Source organism: Nannospalax galili, unplaced genomic scaffold (assembly GCF_000622305.1).
Source record: "Nannospalax galili isolate Female #2095 unplaced genomic scaffold, S.galili_v1.0 scaffold1027, whole genome shotgun sequence".
In the NCBI taxonomy this organism is placed as follows: domain Eukaryota; kingdom Metazoa; phylum Chordata; class Mammalia; order Rodentia; family Spalacidae; genus Nannospalax; species Nannospalax galili.
Window position 1 is genome coordinate 192,332 of NW_008355723.1, and position 19,965 is coordinate 212,296.

The window sequence follows — 19,965 nt, forward strand, 5'->3', positions numbered from 1 at the left end:
CACATACACACACACACACACACACACACACACACACACACACACCCCAAATAAATAAAGAAGTAAATAAATAAATGTAAAAAAAAGTTAGAAACTAAGCCAGGCATGGTGGCGCACGCCTTTAATCCCAGCACTCAGGAAGCAGAGGCAGGCAGATCTCTGTGAGTTCAAGGCCAGCCTGGTCTACATAGTGAGTTCCAAGCCAGCTAGGGCTACAGGGAGACCCTGACTAAAAAAGACAAAAAAAAAAAAAAAAAAAAAAAAAAAAAAAAAGCTGGAATCTGCCTCATATGACTACCTTCTGGGGACCAAATCCCTTTTGGGACCACGAAACACAACCTAGCTGACTGGCACTGCTGACCCCCTTCCTGTATAACAGGTATGCCAGAGTAAACTTCTAGAATCCAAATTCATCAGTTAGAACTCTGAATAACAACCTAGACTCCCTCATGATTGCCCAGCCCCCATGATTGCCTCTATGTGGCTTGAAGGCATGCCATAAATCCCAGTGCTTACAATTAATAAAACCTTTATTTCCATCTTGTGTTCTCATACTGAAGGAGCATTTTCCACACTAAAAGAATGTAAAACATTCCGTATCTCCTGTTCTCTATGAATATCACATTATAGTGTTTTTCCCTTTTCTTTTCCTTCCTTTGTCCATTCCTTCCCTCCTTTCCCTTCCTCCGTCTCCCTTACCCCTTTTCTTTCCCTTCTCCTCCTCTCCTCCTCTTCTCCCCTCCCCTCCCCTCCCCTCTCCCTCTGTCCCTTCCTCCCTCCCTCCCCCTTTCTTCCCTCCTTTCCTTCTTCCCTCCCCTCCCCTTCTTCCCTTCCCCTCCCTCCCTCTCTCTCTTTCTGACACAGGATCTTGCTGTGTAGCGCAGGTTAACCTTGACTGAGATCTCCATGCCTCAACTTCCTTAGTACTGGGACTGCAGGCCTTGGCCAGCTATACCCAACTCCATATTGTTTCATAGGCTGCTTTTAGGTTTTAGCTGAAACTTTATTGGGAAACATTACTAAAGACTTCAGTGATAATAAATAAATGCCTTTTAGTTTGGAGTCATACTAAATAACCTTCATATTTAGTACCTTTTAACACATGTCAAATAACTTATGCTATTAAAATATATGGATTTATAAAAATAAGTAAAAGATGTAGGCTATCACTAAAATAACAAAGTCTATAATATAGTATAAGAAAAAGTCTATAATATAGTATAAGAGAAAGCTACATACATATGGTTGAGACTAATCTGTTAGGCAAATTAGACAAGCTAAAGAGAGAAGTCGTACTTCAAAGCTAGTCCTAGCATTAAAGCAACATGTACAAACAAAATTCAACACATAACACTGTCAGTTACAGATGCAGTGTTACAACTTTACTAGAAGCTATATAGCTACAGTAAGTATTTTTACCACAATCTAGTTCTTTAAATATGGATTGCTTTGCAAACTCAGTAGCACCACAAAAGTTTTAGGCTTTACTTAAATTAATATAGCTAGATCTATTGCAGATGACCACTTTAAAGGTTGCCATACCACAAGTCTGTTTTAATTTAATTCTTCAAAAGAGTACGAGAGGATATAGCTCCTTGTGCAAATCTCAATTTTTAAAAATATTACATGTAATTGTTGTTAGGTATCTATTTTCTCCAAATTGAAACATTCCCTTCTAGAGAGAAGAAAGATGTTCATAAGACCCAGGAAGCTAAGGACACTTGTAAGACCAAGAAAGCTCAGGAAATTTAGAAGTCAGAGATTCTTATGGCTCCTCCAGAAGGTTGACTTCCTCCTTCACTTCCCATCTTCCTATCTTCCCTCCCTCCCTCCTTCCTTCACACCTCTGTGTGTGTGTGTGTGTGTGTGTGTGTGTCTATTCATACTTGCCACAGCACATGTGGAGGATAGAGAACAACTTTCAGGAGATAATTCTCTCCTTTTACCATGTGGGTCCTGGAAACTGAGCTCAGGTTGTCAGGCTTGGTACAGCGCCTTTACCCACTGACCTATCTCACTGATCCCTCCCAAGGCTTTATAAGTCATAACTGTTCTGAGAAAGGAGAATCTCTTTCATGGAACAGCCTTCAAGTTGAGCAAAGAGCTCCACGGATGCAGCTTTAATGAATCATCCCATTTAAGGCAGGACTTTCAGTGCTACAGCTGCCTTTGAGTCACCCATGCTCCTGTAACTAATCCCAATAAACTCACTGGTTCACCAAGAGACTTGGGTGGAATTTTTTGGGGCGTCTGTCATTATTGTCTGATCTAGTGTGTCTATTCATACTTGCCACAGCACATGTGGAGGATAGAGAACAACTTTCAGGAGATAATTCTCTCCTTTTACCATGTGGGTCCTGGAAACTGAGCTCAGGTTGTCAGGCTTGGTACAGCGCCTTTACCCACTGACCTATCTCACTGATCCCTCCCAAGGCTTTATAAGTCATAACTGTTCTGAGAAAGGAGAATCTCTTTCATGGAACAGCCTTCAAGTTGAGCAAAGAGCTCCACGGATGCAGCTTTAATGAATCATCCCATTTAAGGCAGGACTTTCAGTGCTACAGCTGCCTTTGAGTCACCCATGCTCCTGTAACTAATCCCAATAAACTCACTGGTTCACCAAGAGACTTGGGTGGAATTTTTTGGGGCGTCTGTCATTATTGTCTGATCTAGGATGAATAGGCATTTGTACCCATCTCTCTAGAAAACATCACACAACTCTCTACATCAGTTACCTGGGATATTAGGGTTATTTACTATACTTAATATACAACTTAAATTTGCTTAGTCATCTTCCTAATATGTTTGAATTATGACTACCCTAGAACAATTCTTCAGAAAAATTACATTGACTCAGATGATTTTCACCCCCAGGATATTGTCTAAACATAGGTAGGTGCTAAACAAATTCTGAGAGGTGATACTGAAGTAACAAGTACAGAGTCCATGGGGCTGGAGAGATGGCTCAGTGGTTAAGAGAACCAGGTGCTCTTCCAGAGGACCTGGGTTTAGCTCCCAGCACCCACATGGTGGCTAACAACCATCTGTAACTCCAGTTCCAAGGGATCTGATGCCCTCTTCTAGCCTCAGCAGGCTTTGCATAACATGGGTGCACTTACATACAGGCAGACAATACACATAAAATAAAAATAAAAAAACTTTTTTTTTTTTGGTCTTTTTGAGACAGGGTCTCCCTGTAGCCCCAGCTGTCCTGGAACTCACTATGTAGACTAGGCTGGCCTTGAACTCACAGAGATCCGCCTGTCTCTGCCTCCCTGCTGGGATTAAAGGCGTGCGCCACCACACCCGGCTAATAAAAAACGTTTTTTAAAAAGTACAATGACCTCAACATATTTGGCTAAGTTGTGCTACCTAAAAAAATATTTCATTTATTATTTTTATGTGTTTGAGTGTATTCCTTGCATATAGGTAGGTGCACCCAGGTCATGCAATTCCTCCAAAGGTCAGAAGAGGGTGTCAGATCCCCTGGAACTGGAGTTACAGATGATTGTTAGCCACCATGTGGGTGCTGGGAACTGAACCCAGGTTCCCTGCAAAAGCAGCCAGTGCTCTTAACTACTGAACAATCTCTCCAGTCCCCTTATTTTTTCAGACAATATTTTAAGCGGCCCAGGCTGACCTTGACCTTACTATGTAGCTAAGACTGGCCTTGAACACCAGATCCTTCTGTCTCTATCTCCCATGTTCTGGGATTACGGGAATGTATTACTTTGCCCTTCTTAGAAGTTTAGTTTTACAAAGATTTATTTATTTTTATTTTATGTGTATGAGTGTCTGGATATATGTGTGCTTGTCTGCATGTATGTATTGTACCAGGTATGTGCCTGGTACCTGTTGGGGCCGGAAGTCAAATCCCCTGGAAGTTGAGTTACAGACAGCTGTGAGCTACCATGTGGGTGATGGGAACAAAACCCAGGTCCTCTGCAAGAGCAGCAAACACTCCTAACCACTGAAGCATCTCTCCAGCCCACCAGCTTGGAAGTTTTTAACCTAATAATCTATGTACAGAGGGGGAAAGAAGAGATATAGTTCCCACATTCAGAGAGTTTGGTACTTAAAGAGACACATACAAGGAATTACATATATAACTCTCAACACTCTGTCTTTATCTTATTCAATTCTCCAGAATGGTTAATAGCCGTACTGTCCCAAACTAACTTTATGAAACAATATACAGACTTATACACTGATGTAAAGACTGAAAACTTTGCATCCTCTGGGTTTTCCTAGTTGTTTCCATTCTCATCCACAACATTAAGACATCTAGCCTAACAGTTATTCTGACTCTTCCCCCACCCAAGGAATTCCTTACAAAAAGCATAATTTTTCATGAGTGTTTTGCCTGCGTGAATGTAAGAACATCTGTGTCATGCAATGCCTACAGGAGCCAGAAGAGGGCATCAGAGCCCCTGGATCTGGAGTTACATATGGTTGTTAGCCACCAAGTGGGTGCTGGAAAACAAACCCAGGTCCTCTGCAAGAACAGCCAGTGCTCTTAATCAATGAGTCATCTCTCTAGCCATGTTTTAGCTTGTTTTTGTTGTTTTTAAGGGAGGGGGCCTGGGAATGTGGCTCAGTTGTCAGAAGGCTTACCTAGAATGAATGAAGCCCTGGTTTCCATCCCCAGCACTGCATTAAAACCAGCCTGGTGCTATCTATCTATAATCTTATCAATGAGGAGATGGCCACAGAAGATCAGAAGTTCAAGGCCATCTTCAGTTACAGAAGCCAGTATGGGCTATACAAGAGTCTGTGTTCTCCTCCCCATGCCAAAGCAACTTCTAATCAAACTGCCTTTGTTTATTAAACAATAACAACAAAAAATCAGCAGAGCCTGGTGGTATAGACCTATAATCCCAGCTATTCAGGAGGATGAGGCAGGATGATTACAAATTCAAGGGCTGCCTAGGCTACATAGTGAGTTTGGGGCCAGTGTGGGCAATTTAGTGAAGCTCTATCTTAAAATAAAAAGTTAAAAGAAGACTGGAGATGTAGTTAGTGGTAAGAGCATTTGCCTAGCATGTAGGAGGAACTGGATTCAACTCTCGGTACTGGGGGAAAATGTTCCATGTACTGCTATCCCCATTAAATAGATTTAACTGACTTGGTTTGGTCATATAAATTTAGTTCCAACTTTTTGCCTCTGTTTTTGACATTATTTCACGTAACTCCATTCAATCATAATGATAAGTATTGTGCTTTGCCAAAAACTTCATGGCATTTCATGTGTAATTCTGCATATGTCATGTGCCTGTACTATCATCAGCTTTACTGCAACTTAGTCCTCCTCCAAAGTAAAAGGTCAAGTTTGATTTATTGTAAAGAATTCCCTTCTTGATGGTAATATACTCTTTTAGAACACTAATCAGGTAATACTTTGTGCTAGATAGCTTTAGTGTCAACTTGACACACCTGGGTTGAGGGAGCCTCAATTGGGGAATTTCCTTCATTGGACTGGCCTGTGGCCGTGTCTGAGGGGCACCTTCTTGATTGCTGAGTGATGTGGGAGGGTCCAGCCCATGATGGGTGGTGCCACCCCTGGGAAGGTGGGCCTGTGTTGCATAAGAAAGCAGGTTGAGTAGGGGCCAGGGAAGCAAGCCAGTAAGCAGTATTCCTCCATAGCCTGTGCTCCAGCTCCTGCCAGGATGCTCCTGCCCTGAGTTCCTACCTTGGGCTCCCTGATGAACTGTGACCTGGGAGATATAAGCTAAATAAACCCTTTCCTTTCCAAGTTGGTACTGGTCAGAGTGTTTTGTCACAGCAATGGAGAAGCAAACAAGGACAACTTTTAAATACTGATTTTTACAGAATACCCTTAAGAGAGAGAGAGAGAGAGAGAGGTGTGCACATGTGGAGGCCAGAAGCTGACATCAGTTTCTTCTTCAGTTGTTCTCCACCTTATTTTGAGAGACAAGGTCTGTTACTAAACCCAAGCTAACCTACTCAGCTAGGCTGGTTGGCTAGAGAGTTCCAGGAATCTGCCTTATGTCTGCCTCCCCAGGGGCTAGTTAGATTAAAGACAAGTACCACTTGCACCTGCCTTTTTGTGTTGGTGCTGAGGATCTGAACTCACGTCCTCATGTAAGGGCAACAAGCAAATTACTGATGGAGCCATTTTCATAGCACACACCCTGCACCTGGAAGGCAGAGGCAGGTGGATCTCTGAGTTCAAAGTCAGCAGCTTACAAAGCAGGTTTATATATATATAAAATTTATACTAAAAAATGAGGTAAGAAGAATAGAAAAAGGTGAAAGATGCAGATGATCTACAGATCATACTCTGAAGACCACAGGCCAAAGTACTAACTACCAAATTATGATCAAAGGCTGACTTCAACCTAACATTTATTCTTCTCAGCATTTCCTCTCTACAAACCATTCTCTAACGGTGTCTTCTTTCTCACCATACTTCCCTGACTTCCAGTCTTCATCTTCTCACTTCTGGTAAGAAGTGTATGGAAACAAAGTGCTTTTCTTTTGTTTTATATTCTGTGTCCTGCTTTTCAAAAGGAAAAAAAAAACTGTTATAGTCTTTGAATACTTTTTTCCAGGGACAATAACAAAAAGTATTTCCTCTAGTTAACTAAAGTAAAATCCAAATGAAAACCAAACCTGGAAATTCTAAATAATGCCCAGCATATGATGGGTAGTTGTATATTATAGTATTTGAGGAAATATGAGAAAACAGCAGATAATTTGATTTCAAAACTACTGTGTTCCATCCCGATTCTTTTTTTTTTTTTTTTTTGGTTTTTTTGAGACAGGGTCTCCCTGTAGCCTCAGCTGACCTGGAACTCACTATGTTGGCCAGGCTGGCCTTGAACTCACAGAGATCTGCCTCCCTCTGCCTCCCAAGTGCTAGGACTATAGGCGTGCACCACCATTCTCGGCTCCATTCCGATTCTTACATGTTGTAATCTGTGTGGGGTTAAGAGACAGGCAGACAGAAGTTTTTTTTTGAACTTGCTATGTAGCTAGCTGAGGCTGGCCTTCAACTCCTGATCTTCCTGCTTCCATCTCTCATGAGTTCTGGGACTACAAGTTATGTGTCACCACACTTGGCTTATCTTCATTTTTCATACATGTACTTTCTTTTTGAGACAGGGTCTCACTATGTAGCCACACAAAAAACATTCAACATAAAATTCAATTAAAAAGGAATTGAAAAGTCAAATTCAGAGGTAAGTCAAACACATTATCAAGTTCACTCTCAAACTAGCTAGCTTGGTTTCCTAAGGTAAACTTCTCTTAATTGCAGAAAAGAGTCTGCTGAAAAACCAGACAGTCACATGGGTTTCCCTCTCTTCTTTTAGCCACAAAATTAAGAAGTACAAGAAAGGCTGAAGCAGCAGATTCTGAAGGGGTAAGCCATGTTCAGTGTGCAGGACTTCAGAAGGAAAATTAACATGTGTTTTGATAAGCTGTAAAAAGGGTAGAATTATGCTGCTTCACTGAGGACCCAAGGAAAGTTTTATTGAGTTAAAGTTTTTCATAACAGACATAGTCTAAAATAGCATAAAATGAAAATAGAAAGACCCTTCCCATTATTCAAAAAACAGGCAAGATTTAATTGGGCAGACATAAATTCTCAACTTTGTAAAGGCTGATAAATACTGCTATATTTTGGAGATATTCATCAATGACACAGTATCTAAATTTGACCAAATTTTAAATCAATAAAGTAACATGAGCTGTGTATTTCTGTGCTGCATCTTCTTTCAGTTATCACTAAGAAAGGCTGTCTATCAATTAGGCCAGCACCTGGCATTTCAGTGACTGCTGACTAGGAACTCCCTTCATCAGATTGGGGGTGGGAGGACAAGAAAGCTTATTAAAAACTCAGGCTCCTGGTAGATTTCATCTACATTCTACTGAATCCAGAAGTCTTCACAAACAAACAAATAGGAACTCAAGATAAAACTCCCTCCATGTAGGGAAAACTAAAGTTTAAGAATCACATAGGATCTGGGGAGATAGCTCAGTTCAGAAAGTGCTTGCTGCCCAACCATGAGGACCTGAGTTCAGAACCCAAATGCACATAAAAGCTGGGAGTGAAGGCATACACCTTTAAATCCAATGCGGGGCTGGATGAGTGAACACGGTGAATCCTGGAGTTCACTCAATAGCCAGCTTAGCTAAAACAGTGAGCTCCAGGCCAGTGAGAGAGTGTGTCTCAAAAAAATAAGGGGGAGAGTGACAGATACCTGATGTCATCCCATGGCCTCCACATATACATGCACTGTAGTAAGGTCTCAAGCAACTATCTCTACCAGCACCATCTGAGGACAACTCTTAATGTAGGTAACTTGTTTCCAGAGTTCCTAGGAAGAAATAAGTAGCCTCAAAAAAGAATTTGCTTTCCCTTTAGAGATGGATAACAGATGTATTGCCTTGAAATCTTCAAATGGTTCTGCTCTTTCTCCAAATCGTCCCATCACAACGTAGTAGGAAACACGTAAGTAAGCCAAATTCAACATTTCATGAAGTCAAGCCAAAAACCTGGTTTCAGTCTGCAAAAGTCCCTTAAAACAAAACAAAAAAGATACATATATATCTTTCTCAAGACACACATATATTCCTCTCAGCTCCTCCTTAGATTTGCTTTTTAGTCAAAACTTCAAAACTTACAGAAATTTCACAAGAATCCAGTTTAACACCCATCCAATTACATGTACAAATTGTTTAAATCTCTTGCTACACAAATTGTGTAACGTTTCTTCTGATGGTACACACAAATTCTCAGTGTCTTCTCTCCAAATCAATGGGTCTCAGTGGGGGAACTGGGGAAGAGATTACAGCAGTCTTGCTGCAGTCTGATTAACAGCACCCGAATCACCACTGTGTGCCACAAAATAAAACACTTAGATTATCTCATTTAACCCTCATGACAGTCTCATGATGCAAATGCTATTATTATCCCCATTTTCTCAATGGGTTGCCTAACATCCAGAGAGGTCTAGAAATTGCATAGCCAGTGAGCTAACTGAAACTCAGGCAGACTAACTTTAGAACTTGTACTTTTTTTTTTTTCTGTCTTTTTGAGACAGGGTCCCCCTGTAGCCCCAGCTGTCCTGGAACTCACTATGTAGACCAGGCTGGCCTCGAACTCACAGAGATCTGCCTGCCTCTGCCTCCCGAGTGCTGGGATTAAAGGCATGTGCAACCACGCCCAGCTAGAACTTGCACTTTAAACCACTATATACCATCCTTATGTTTGAAGATGCCACCTAAGATTAAAGTATCTAACTCTTCAGTCTACTAAAATCTAGCTGACAGTCCAAATCAAATGGAGGGAACTTTCTACATTTATTTATTCATTCACTCGTGTGTGGGGGTGGGGTATGAGAGACTGTCACATCCCACATGCCACAATGTACATGCCACCCACACATACTTGTTTGTCAAACTCAGAGGACAACTTGTGGGCCTTGGTTCTCTTTCCACCATGTGGGTTCAGGAGATCTAAACTCAGGTGTCAGGCTTGGTGGCAAGCACCTTTACCTGCTGAGCCACCTCATGGGGCCCGAGCAACTTCCTATAAAAATGCAAATTTACCCGCCGACTTGATTAGGTAGAGGTGGTTCAAAAGTCTAATTTTTAGATGTGTTTTTCAGTAATTTTGCAGTATTCCAAATGCTGCACTTAGTTCACAAAAGGGGAACGCCTTTAAGAAGTTACTTATGGCCAGGTGTGGTGGTGCGTGTCTTTGATCCTGGCAGAGGCAGAGGCAGGTGGATTTTTGTGAGTTCCATGCCAGCCTGGTCTACATAGTGAATTCCAGGCCAGTCAGGACTACACAGTGAGACACTATCTCAAAACAAATAAAACAAAAACAAGAAATTCCCTATGATGTAGAAGTTGAAGTTTCATATTCTCTCATGCAGTGTTATTTCTCCAACACATACACATCCCCCAAAGACATTACAGAATAACAGATCTACAGTGAATGTGGTAGCAAACGTCTCTAATCTCAGTACTTGAGAAGATCTGGAGTTCAAGGCCAGCCTGGGATACATAACTAGATGCTGTCCAAAAAAACAGTCTACATGGATAACTGATGTTTAACATGATTTCTCTGAGGTAGGCTTTACTTTAAAAAATTAAGGTAGAATTTAGAATTGAAGGGAATCGTTCTATCTCTGACAACTCTCATTTTAAAGATGAAAAGAAAACTATATATATATTTGGTCTTTTTTTGAGACAGGGTTTCCCTGTAGCCCCAGCTGTCCTGGAACTCGCTATGCAGACCAGGCTGGCCTTTAAGAATCATCTTTAACTCAGTTGACATTTATAATATTTAGTCAGTGAATATTTGAGGTCTACTACTCTGTGTGCAAAATTTAGCCACTGAATTTGAAAGCAAGAAAAGAATTTGCTTGAAATACCCAAAAAATAGTTTAAAGTTGCTTAATATTTTTTTTTTGGTCTTTTTGAAACAGGGGATTAAATTTTGGGGGGGGGTCTTTTTTGAGACAGAGTCTCCCTGTAGCCCCAGCTGTCCTAGAACTCACTATGTAGACCAGGCTGGCCTTGAATGCACAGAAATCCTCCTGCCTCTGCCTCCCAAGTGCTGGGATTAAAGGTGTGCACCACCACACCTGGTTTAAAGTTAATTTTTAAGAAAGAGAAAATGAAGAAAGTGGGGGAGGAGGGGCAGATTCTTGAGCACAAGAAGTTTCAAAAAGCTTTCACTCCTTTGAGATGGGCATAGTAGCTCAGGTCTATAATCTCAGTGAATTGGGAGTAGAGGTAAGAGAAACAGGAGTTCAACGTCAACCTCATCTACACAGCAAGTTCCAAGCAGCTTAAGATCCTGTCTCAAACTTAATCAAAAATGAAATAAAAAGGTTTTCACTCCTCACTGTTTAGTTGGTGAACAACGTAGGTTAGTGGTACCTATATAGCATTTCAATGTTTACAGAACAGGAAAGCGGCAACAATCTGAGGGATAGACTTCTAGGGCTCCCACAGCAAAGTTACCCCAAGCAGAGAGGTGGTAAGGCAGAGCTAAAGCAAGCTCCTAACAGGGACTGACACCCTCCAGAGTGAGAGCAGTCTACCTAAACAAGTTCCTGTCTTTTTTAAATGATTTCTATCCTAGTCATTGAAGCTCCTAACAATGATGTGTCCTAACTGAATATGACACTTTGTAGAAATACATAAACTGCCATAAAATGCTTCCCCTGGGATTACTAGCATGAACCACCATGAAACGTTTTTAAATGTTTGTTAAAGATTTTTCTCTAAGGGAAAAAGAAGTGGAAGGGAAGAAGGGAAATAAAGAGGATAAACAGAAAAGAGGTATAAAATATAATAAAGTTGGTAACAACATAAACAGAAACTGGCAAGCAGGAATCTTAGTTTATAACCCTAGTTGCCACTAGCTAACTGAAATGCCTTTTTTGAGACAGAAGCTTAAATAGTGAGCTTCTTCATGTAGAGAATGAAGTCAGAGAAGGGTACACCAAAGAATAAGAATCCATCCAGAGCAAGCAGATCCCAAAAGTAGCCCTTACCCAGAACGTCCGAGTTGACAGAGACAACTGTGCACAGAAAAAGAAAAAAAAAAAAATCTTGGGTTGCTGGGACAATGGGTACTTTCTGATCTTTTTGCCTAAGGACTGAAGATTTTTTCAAAATTACACTCTTCCATGAACAGTAAAGAAGGGGACTCATGAAAGTTGCCAATTTACCCTAACCTGAATGGAGTTCTTTGTATCAGTGTTAGATACTGCATATTCAGAGATGAATGTCATAGTGCTGCCTTTAGGATGTCCAAAACCCAGTTATGGTTTTACTTAAACACTATGACAAAGAATGTACCTCTCACTCTGCCCTATCTAAAGAAGGTCACGTAAAGGAGCAATGACGTCTAGAATCCTGACATGTGCCTTTGCAAGCGTGCATGCATGCACACACACACACACACACACACACACGCACTCACAACAAAGTAAAAAATTGTTTTAAACCTCAAAAATTAAAAAAAAAATAGCTTTAGAGTGCTTAAGTTGCTGTTGGGTTTTTTTGCTTTGTTTAGTTTTCAAACTTTAAATCCAGTTCTTTGGGACTGGAATATGGCTCAGCTGGTAAGCACTCGTCATTCAAGACAGGGGATCTGAGTTCACACCCCTAGAACCCACATAAAGGCTTGGTGGATGTGGTGGCCCACCTGTAATCCCAACACTTGGGAAGCTGAGACAGGGAATCCCCAGACCAAGCTGGCTAGCCAGACCAGCCATATTCAGTGAGGTCGGGGCTCAACTAAGAGATGCTGTCTCAACATATTAAGTAGTGAGTGACTGAGGAAGACATCCCACATCAACTTCAGGCCTTTCCACCCAGCAACATACATGCAAACACACATGCACCTGCACTACATGCATTTGTACATGCAACATACATACACTCACACCACATGCATATACATAGCAAAAACACAACCCGTTTTCTGATACAAATAAAGCCGCATGAATGAAATCTAGCCACATGAATAAAATTCCTAGGTGAAAGGAAGTTTTAAAGTTTGACGAAAACTTCTGCCTGTTGCTAACAAGATGGAGGCCCCTAATGCAGATTTGCCTTCTTATTGCTCACAAATTGCACTACAGATTTACAAATCTGTTTTCCAACTTTAATCTCCACCAGCCAGATCAGAGAGTACAGTTTAAATCATGTCTATTCCCAATTCTTGGCACACAACAAGCATTCAGGATATACTGGTTAGACTGGTGATCACCAAAGCCCTTGCAGATCTAAAAATTGTCTGACACTTCACCTCAAAACATGATCAAGACAGATATAATGGCCAACAAACAGAGACTACTAGGTGTCACAAATGTATACACTTAACTAACTTTGAGGTCTTGTATAGTGTTATCACTTCAAGCTTTAAAAATATTTTTCCAAGTAGGCTGTGGTGGTTCACACCTGTAATCCCAGCACTCAAGAGGCTGAGATAGGAAGACTGAAAGTTCCAGGCCTGCCTGAGCTACAATGATAACCTGTCTCAAGCAAACAAACCAAAAACCAAGAAAAAAATCATACATATATATATATATAGATATATAGATAGATATAGATATAGATATAGATAGTCTTTTTGAGACAGAGTCCAGCTGACCTAGAACTTCCTATGTAGACCAGGCTGTCCTTGAACTCACAAAGATCCACCTGCCTCTGCCTCCCAAGTGCTGGGATTAAAGACATGTCCCACCACGGCCTGCCTAATAATATAAATACATATATATTTAAAATTTTATTTTTATGTGTATGAGTGTTTCTTCTACATGTAAGTGCACCATGCATGCAATGCCCATGGAGGCCAGAAGAGGGTATCAGAGACCCTAGAACTGGATTTATGTATGGTTGTTAAATGCTATGTGAATGCTAGGAACCAAACCCCAGTCCTCTACAAAAGCAGCCAGTGATCTTTCTTAACTGCTGAGCCATCTCTCCAGCCCCTAAATAAATATATCTTTGCAATTATAGGCACAAATACAGCTCTCACTACTATGTATTTTGTTCTGTGACCTAATATAAAATTAGGATTTTCCATTTTTAATTTAAAGATCTTTATAATTAATTTGTAATTTATACAAGGGAATGAAAACAAGAAAAACTGAAAGATAAGATTTTTAAAGTTGGGAATTTTTCTATTTGCTTAGAGATTAAAAGAAAAAGGTGAGTTGGGCTGGAGAGATGGCTCAATGGTTAAGAGCACTGGCTGCTCTTGCAGACCACCCAGGTTCGGTTCCCAGTACCCACATGGGGACTTACAACTGTCTGTAACTCCAGTTCCAAGGGATCCAACACCCTCTTCTGGCCTCTGAGAGCACCAGGCACACATGTGGTACACATACATACATGTAGGCAAGACATTCATATACACAAAATAAAAAATAAAATCTTAAAAAAAAAAAAACACGGAGTCAAATCTGACTGAAAGGAAACTTGCTTTTTCAGCAACATGCATTAAAATATTTTGTCACTACTTCTCTATCCCTAGTATGCGAGCAAAGTCTCATTCTGAAATCTGTAGTCCAGCACCACAATTTAAAGAATATTTCAAATTGAGGGGCTAGAGAGATGGTTCAGTGTTAGGGTTAAGAGCACCTGCTGCTCTTGCAGAGGACTTGGGTTTGGTTCCCAGCACCTACATGGTGGCTAAAACCAACCATCTATAATTCCAGTGCCAGGGATCCAACACCCTCTTTTGGCCTCTTGGCACCAGGCCAAAAAATTACCCCAGCAATCCAGAGGAGGTAAGGCAGGAGGATTCCAGCTAAGGCAGGAAGGAGGACAGGGAGTTTAAGGCCAGCCTGAGCAACATAGCTGGACCTTCTTAGCAGAGTGACAGGGGAAAAAGGAAAGAAACACCTTTCCAGAAAACTAGTGTTCCAGCACTCCATGCCCACAAAACCTAAAATCTCAATAATTAAGTGACTCAGTACAACACACACACACACACACACACACACACACACACACACTTGTTGAGGGCTGGGGATGTAGAACCGTTGATAGGCTACCTGTCTAGCATGTACAAGGTCCTGGGTGAAAAAAAGGGATTTCCCAATTCTTAGAGTACTATAGTAACTTGAGTTAAAGATTGGATCGAATTCTAAACACCAAACTGATTGATTTTTCATTTTTTTTTTTTTTTTTTTTTTTTTAAAGACAGGGTCTTGTTACATAGCCCATGACTGATCTGGACTAAGCTATGTAGCACACAGGTTGACCTGGAACTTGTGACAGTCCTCCTGCCTCATTGTTCTCAGTACAGGGATTACAAGTGTATTTTCCCGACTTGGAATGCATTTTAGTAAAGGCTAGTATTTGTTTCATATGAAAAGCCAATTATTTTTAATTTCAAGAATTACCAAACTAGGATGGTGAGATAATTCTGCGAGTAAAGGTACTTGACATTAAGCCTCGAAGACCTGAGTTGGGTCCCTGGACATCCCCGCCCTCCCATACACACAAAAAAATTTATTTTTAAATATAAGAATCTCCAAACTAAATGAATGGGTTTAGGGACCAAGCAAATGAAAACTCAGCACAACTTCCTCTTCCACACCACACCTCTTAAGAATACAACCGCCCCCCTCGCACCCCACCCAAATCCCTGCAATACAATTAAAAGAAATAGAGGGCTGGTTATCTGCTACAGCGGAAGAGACGAGTGAAGGAGTGAAGACACTTAGGCGGCCGGTCAGACCTGGAAACCCAGAAACCAGGTGTGACCCCGCGTGTACAGGAAGGTTTGCTCACAACTCCCGAAACACAAAGCCGACCCAGTTCCTCTTCCCCAGGCACAAATCAGAGCTTGGTCCCGAAGCGCCCGGGGCCGGTAGCGAAGCAGCCTCCCGAGCCGCGCTCCGCCAGTTCCCCGCCCGGCCCCACCCGAGTCCGCGCCTACCTGGCGAAGAAGTCCGCGAAGCCGCCGCTCCGTCGAGCCCGGGCGGTAGTCCCGGCCGGGCCCTGCTCCGCAGCGGGCGAGGACACGGGCTGGCCCGCCGGGGGCAGGTGGTCGCCGGCGCTCTGGCGGCGGCTCACTTCGAACGTGTTCCGAGAGTTCAAGTGGGCGTCGGGGAAGCCGGGGCTGCGCTCCGCGCCCTCACGAGTCCTCCCGGCGGCGGGGGCGGGGGCCGAGGTGGCGAGGGGCGCGCCCTCCCCCGACCCCGCTCTCCGCTCCGAGTCCTCGCTGTCCGCTGAGCCGCTGCCAGCGCCCCGGAGGTCTGCGGAGTCCGCGGCAGCCAGACAGCAGCTCCGCAGCGGGTCCTCGAGCGGCGCGGCCCAGTCGTCCCGGAGGCCCGCGCCGTCCACGCCTTCGTCACCAGGCCCTTCCAGGCGGTGGTGGCCGACGAGACGGCAGCCGCGCGTCTCGGGGTTCCCGGCGCCAGCAAGCCCGCGCACCCCCTCCGGGTCGTCGCAGTCCCGGCCCAGCAGAAAGCTCGAGTCCCCGTTGGTCATGCTCGGCCGGCACGCCGCTCCCACCCCGCCGCGCCCGCAGCCCCAGTCCGGCGAGCAGGGGTCCGAGCGCTCCAGCTCCGAGCGCCAGGCTGCCGGGGGCGTTGGGGCGCAGGCCAGGCCAGCGGGGCGGGGGCGGTACCAGAGCCCCGGCTCCAGTTGTCCGCCTGCCGCCGCGAAGTAGCGCTGGAGGAGCCGCGGCGGCGGCGTCTCTGCCTCTTCTTCCCTAGCCTCCTCGGGCAGCGCCGCAGCGACAGAACCTCCGCCAAAGCCGCCCGTGGCCGCGAACATCTTCCCGTCCTGACCCGCGGGCTCCGGAGCCGAGACCAGGAGCAACTTGGCGTTTCCTCCCGAGCCCCCTCCGACCTCCTCGGGACCCATCATCTGCGGGCCGGTGACCGCCGCCCGAGGAGGTGGAGAACTACCCCGCGCAGGCTTGGCCCCAGAACCGCCCAGAGCGCCAGGGCCGGGGCCACCGCCGCAACGTTCCCACACCTACCCCTCCCACCCGCCGGCTGGGGCAGTTGCCAGAGGGCGGGCACGCGCTGGGCTCGCGCACGCGCAAGAGCAGGACCTGTCGAGCCGCGACCCGGAGCGTCCCCGAACCATAGAGACGTCGGCTAGAGAGACCCTGGAGGCGGATCTGGGATCGGCAGTTTGGGAGGAGGAGGCTGGTTGGCGCTCTCAGGGTGACAGTTCTTAGCAGAAGCGGGGTATTGCTTGCTTAGCGAAAAGTCGCTTGACGTCGTTGATTTGTGAGAGCGAAATAAGCTCAAGTCCCCCGTCACCGATCAGCACTTTTTACATTCTTCTGCATCCACGGTGAGGAAGCCTTACTGCCCCAGTTCAGGGTCTCATGGTCCCATGCCAGCAGCCTACCTTCTCCACCTCATCTTCCACACTCACCGCAGTTATCTTCTTACCTAGTACCAATTTTCAGCACGTTTGTTCTGATGTTACCCGTGTATGGAGATGGAACGGAGTCAGGCAGAGAAGGACTATTAATAATTACAGCAACCTGTGATAATGGATTAAAATAGGGTGATGACCGAAGTGGCAATGAAATGATTTAATGTACAAATAACAAGACAGATAACTAGCCACAGGAACGATAGCAGAGACGCCAGTAATTGCAAAGCTATGAGGCTAAAGCTGATGTGGTATGAAAAAACAGAAAATTAGAAAATTTTGATAAGGGGAAAACATCTAGTAAAACAAGACAATCGAATTAGCATATAGTGAGAGTTCGGAAACTTAGGTTAGGGTTCAGGTATGGTTAAGGAGCTTTTTACGTAATACACCAAGGTGAATCATGAGTGACATTACCTTCGAAGAAGGATGAGTTTAGGGTAGGAGGAGAGACCCAAAAGTGTGGTATTTCTGAAAGGACCATGAAATTGTAGTCAAAAAGATTAAAGAGGCATCAATGTGATAGGATGAAGCAGCAAATAGAGATCATTCATTCTGTAACTATCTGCGAAAGTAAGGACAGAAATAGGAAAAGGAAATAATTTAGTGAAACAGTATCGTTAAGCCTTTACATTTTTCTTTTGTTTTGTTTGTGGGGTTTTTGTTGTTGTTGTTCGTTTTTTGTTTGTTTTTGAGACAGGGTCTCCCTATAGCCCCAGCTCACCTGGATCTCACAGATATTCGGATACCTATGCTTCCTGAGATTAAAGGCATGCACCATTTACACCTAGCTTAAATTTTTTTATGTGAAATATATGCAAGAATACACTTAAAACTGAATCTAACCCATTTGTTAAGTGATAAAATGAATTAATGGGAGGCAGAAGCAGGCAGAAGGGAATTTGAGGCTAGCCTGGTCTATATAGCAAGTCTCAGGCCAGCTGGGGTTGCAGGGAGACCCTGTCTCAAAAATACCAATAAATAAATAATTAATTAATTAATTAAATAATTAAATAAACAATAAATAAATAAATAAATGTGAATTAAAAGTTCATCCATGTACCTACCATTCAGTTTAAGAAATATCAAGTGTCTTGGGCCGGCAAGATGGCTCAGTGGCTAAAACCTCTTGCTGCCAAGCCTAATGACCTGAGTTTGAGCCCCATGACCTACATGGTGGAAGGAGAGAACCAATGCCTACAGGTTGTCCTCTGACTGCCACATGAATACAGCGGCACATACACACACACACACAATTTTAAAACAAAAAATTTTTAAAAAGAAATATCAACATCTTTTATAATGAGTTTTTTGTAAGCCTTATGCCTAAGCAACAAAGGTATTCATTATCAAGATTTTCAAGAGGTAGGGAGATGATAAAATGCTTCCTGTCAGTCAAGAGGACCTGAGTTCTATTCCCAGCACTTGTGTGAAAAGATGGGTGTGGTGGCGCAGTCTTGTAATCCCAGTGCTGTGGCATAGGGAGGGGTGTTCAGAGACGGGACCTCTGAGGTGCCAGCCTAGCCTAATCTGCCAGACCCAAGTGTCAGTGGGAGACCATGTCTCATAAAATGAGGTGGACACCTCCTGAGGAATGATATCCTAAGCTGACTTCTGGTCTCCCCATGTGTTTATAGGTGCTCACTCCCCCCCACACAAACATACATAGGCACCTGCATACACACAACACAAAGATTTTTCAGAAGGAAGAAGACAAATGTATACAAATCATATACTAATATGAATCATATCTATTAAGGAGGTATATAGCTAGAATTTATATAGAAATAATAAGCCAGTGTGGATGGGCACACCCGTAATCCCAGAATTCTATTAAGCTAAGGCATGAGGATCTACAGCTCAATGCTAGGTTGGGTTGCATAGCAAGTTTGAGGCCAGCATAAGTTACACAGCAAAACATTGTCTCAAAAAAAATTCATATAACTCAAAACCCAAAAGACAATCCAATTTCAAAATAGGCAAGCTGGGTATGGTGACTCAGACCTGTAATCCTAGCACTGGGGATGGTGATGCAAGAGGGCTGCTTGGCTACATAGTGAGCTGCAGGCCAGCATGTGTGAGGTGGTCTTGTCAAAAAAGGATAAACACTTGAACATATATTTTTCTGGAGAAGGTATGTCCAATGGAATATTAATATATGATCATGAATCATTTGGAGATGACAAATCAAAACTATGAGATAGCACTCTTCACCCACTAATTAAAAAAAAAAAAGGCCATATGTGACACAACTGCAGTCCTAGTATTCTAGAGGCTTAAAGCAGGAGAATCATGAGTTAGAGGCTGGCCTGGGCAGACTCTTTGAGGAAAGACTCTGCTTCAAAATAACAAAAAGTTTTTGCTTTATCTAATTAGTAGTATTATATCCTGTTGTATAAGGAAAAAGAAATCCCTTTTCAAGATACAGTATATCCTTTATGTGCTCTTGACTATTTTGCCACAGTTCTAGTCAAGGAGAGTACAAAGGCCTCAAAAAGAAGGCTTAAAGCTCTGCATACCCCTTTTTAAAAATGTTTATTCTGGGACTGGCGAGATGGCTCAGAAGGTAAGACCACTGGCTGTTCTTGCAGAGGACCTGAGCTTGGTTCCCAGCAACCACATAGCAGCCAGCAACTTTCCTTAACTCTAGTTCCAGGGGATCTGATGCCCTCTTCTGAGCTCCATGGGCATTGCATGGCATGGATGCACTTACATATATGTAAGCAATACATTCATACATGCAAAATTTATTTTGAATTAATAAAATGTTTAATTTTTATGCGTGTGTGTGCGCACACATGTGTACCTTGTCTGTCTTGCATGGCAAGCACTGGTGCTCACTGAGCCATCTTTCTGGCCCTTCATATCCCTCTTCAATTCCCAACCTTTCTCTTGCTATGCTGGATTGTCAAAGAGCAACTAAAAGTGCTTTGCTTTCTATATAGTGTTAAATCACCTCCAGTACCACCCACATACCCTTAGAGCAATGTTACCAAGCTTGGCTGCACATTAGAAACAGGAGAAAAAATTTACGTACTGATGCCTGGGCCAGAACAATTAAGT

The 19,965-nt window shown here is 43.2% G+C and overlaps 1 protein-coding gene across 2 annotated transcripts in view; it reads right to left on the reverse strand.

Annotated features, from left to right (window-relative positions):
• Tbc1d12 (TBC1 domain family member 12) overlaps positions 1-16,508 on the reverse strand; it is a 103,128-nt gene extending 86,620 nt beyond the window's left edge. For both annotated transcript variants that reach the window (XM_029556129.1, XM_008853077.3), the window contains exon 1: positions 15,443-16,508. In XM_029556129.1, coding sequence (XP_029411989.1) covers positions 15,443-16,377 — 935 coding nt within the window. In that variant the 5' untranslated portion in view covers positions 16,378-16,508. The remainder of the gene's footprint in view (positions 1-15,442) is intronic.
• Positions 16,509-19,965: the final 3,457 nt, after the last annotated feature.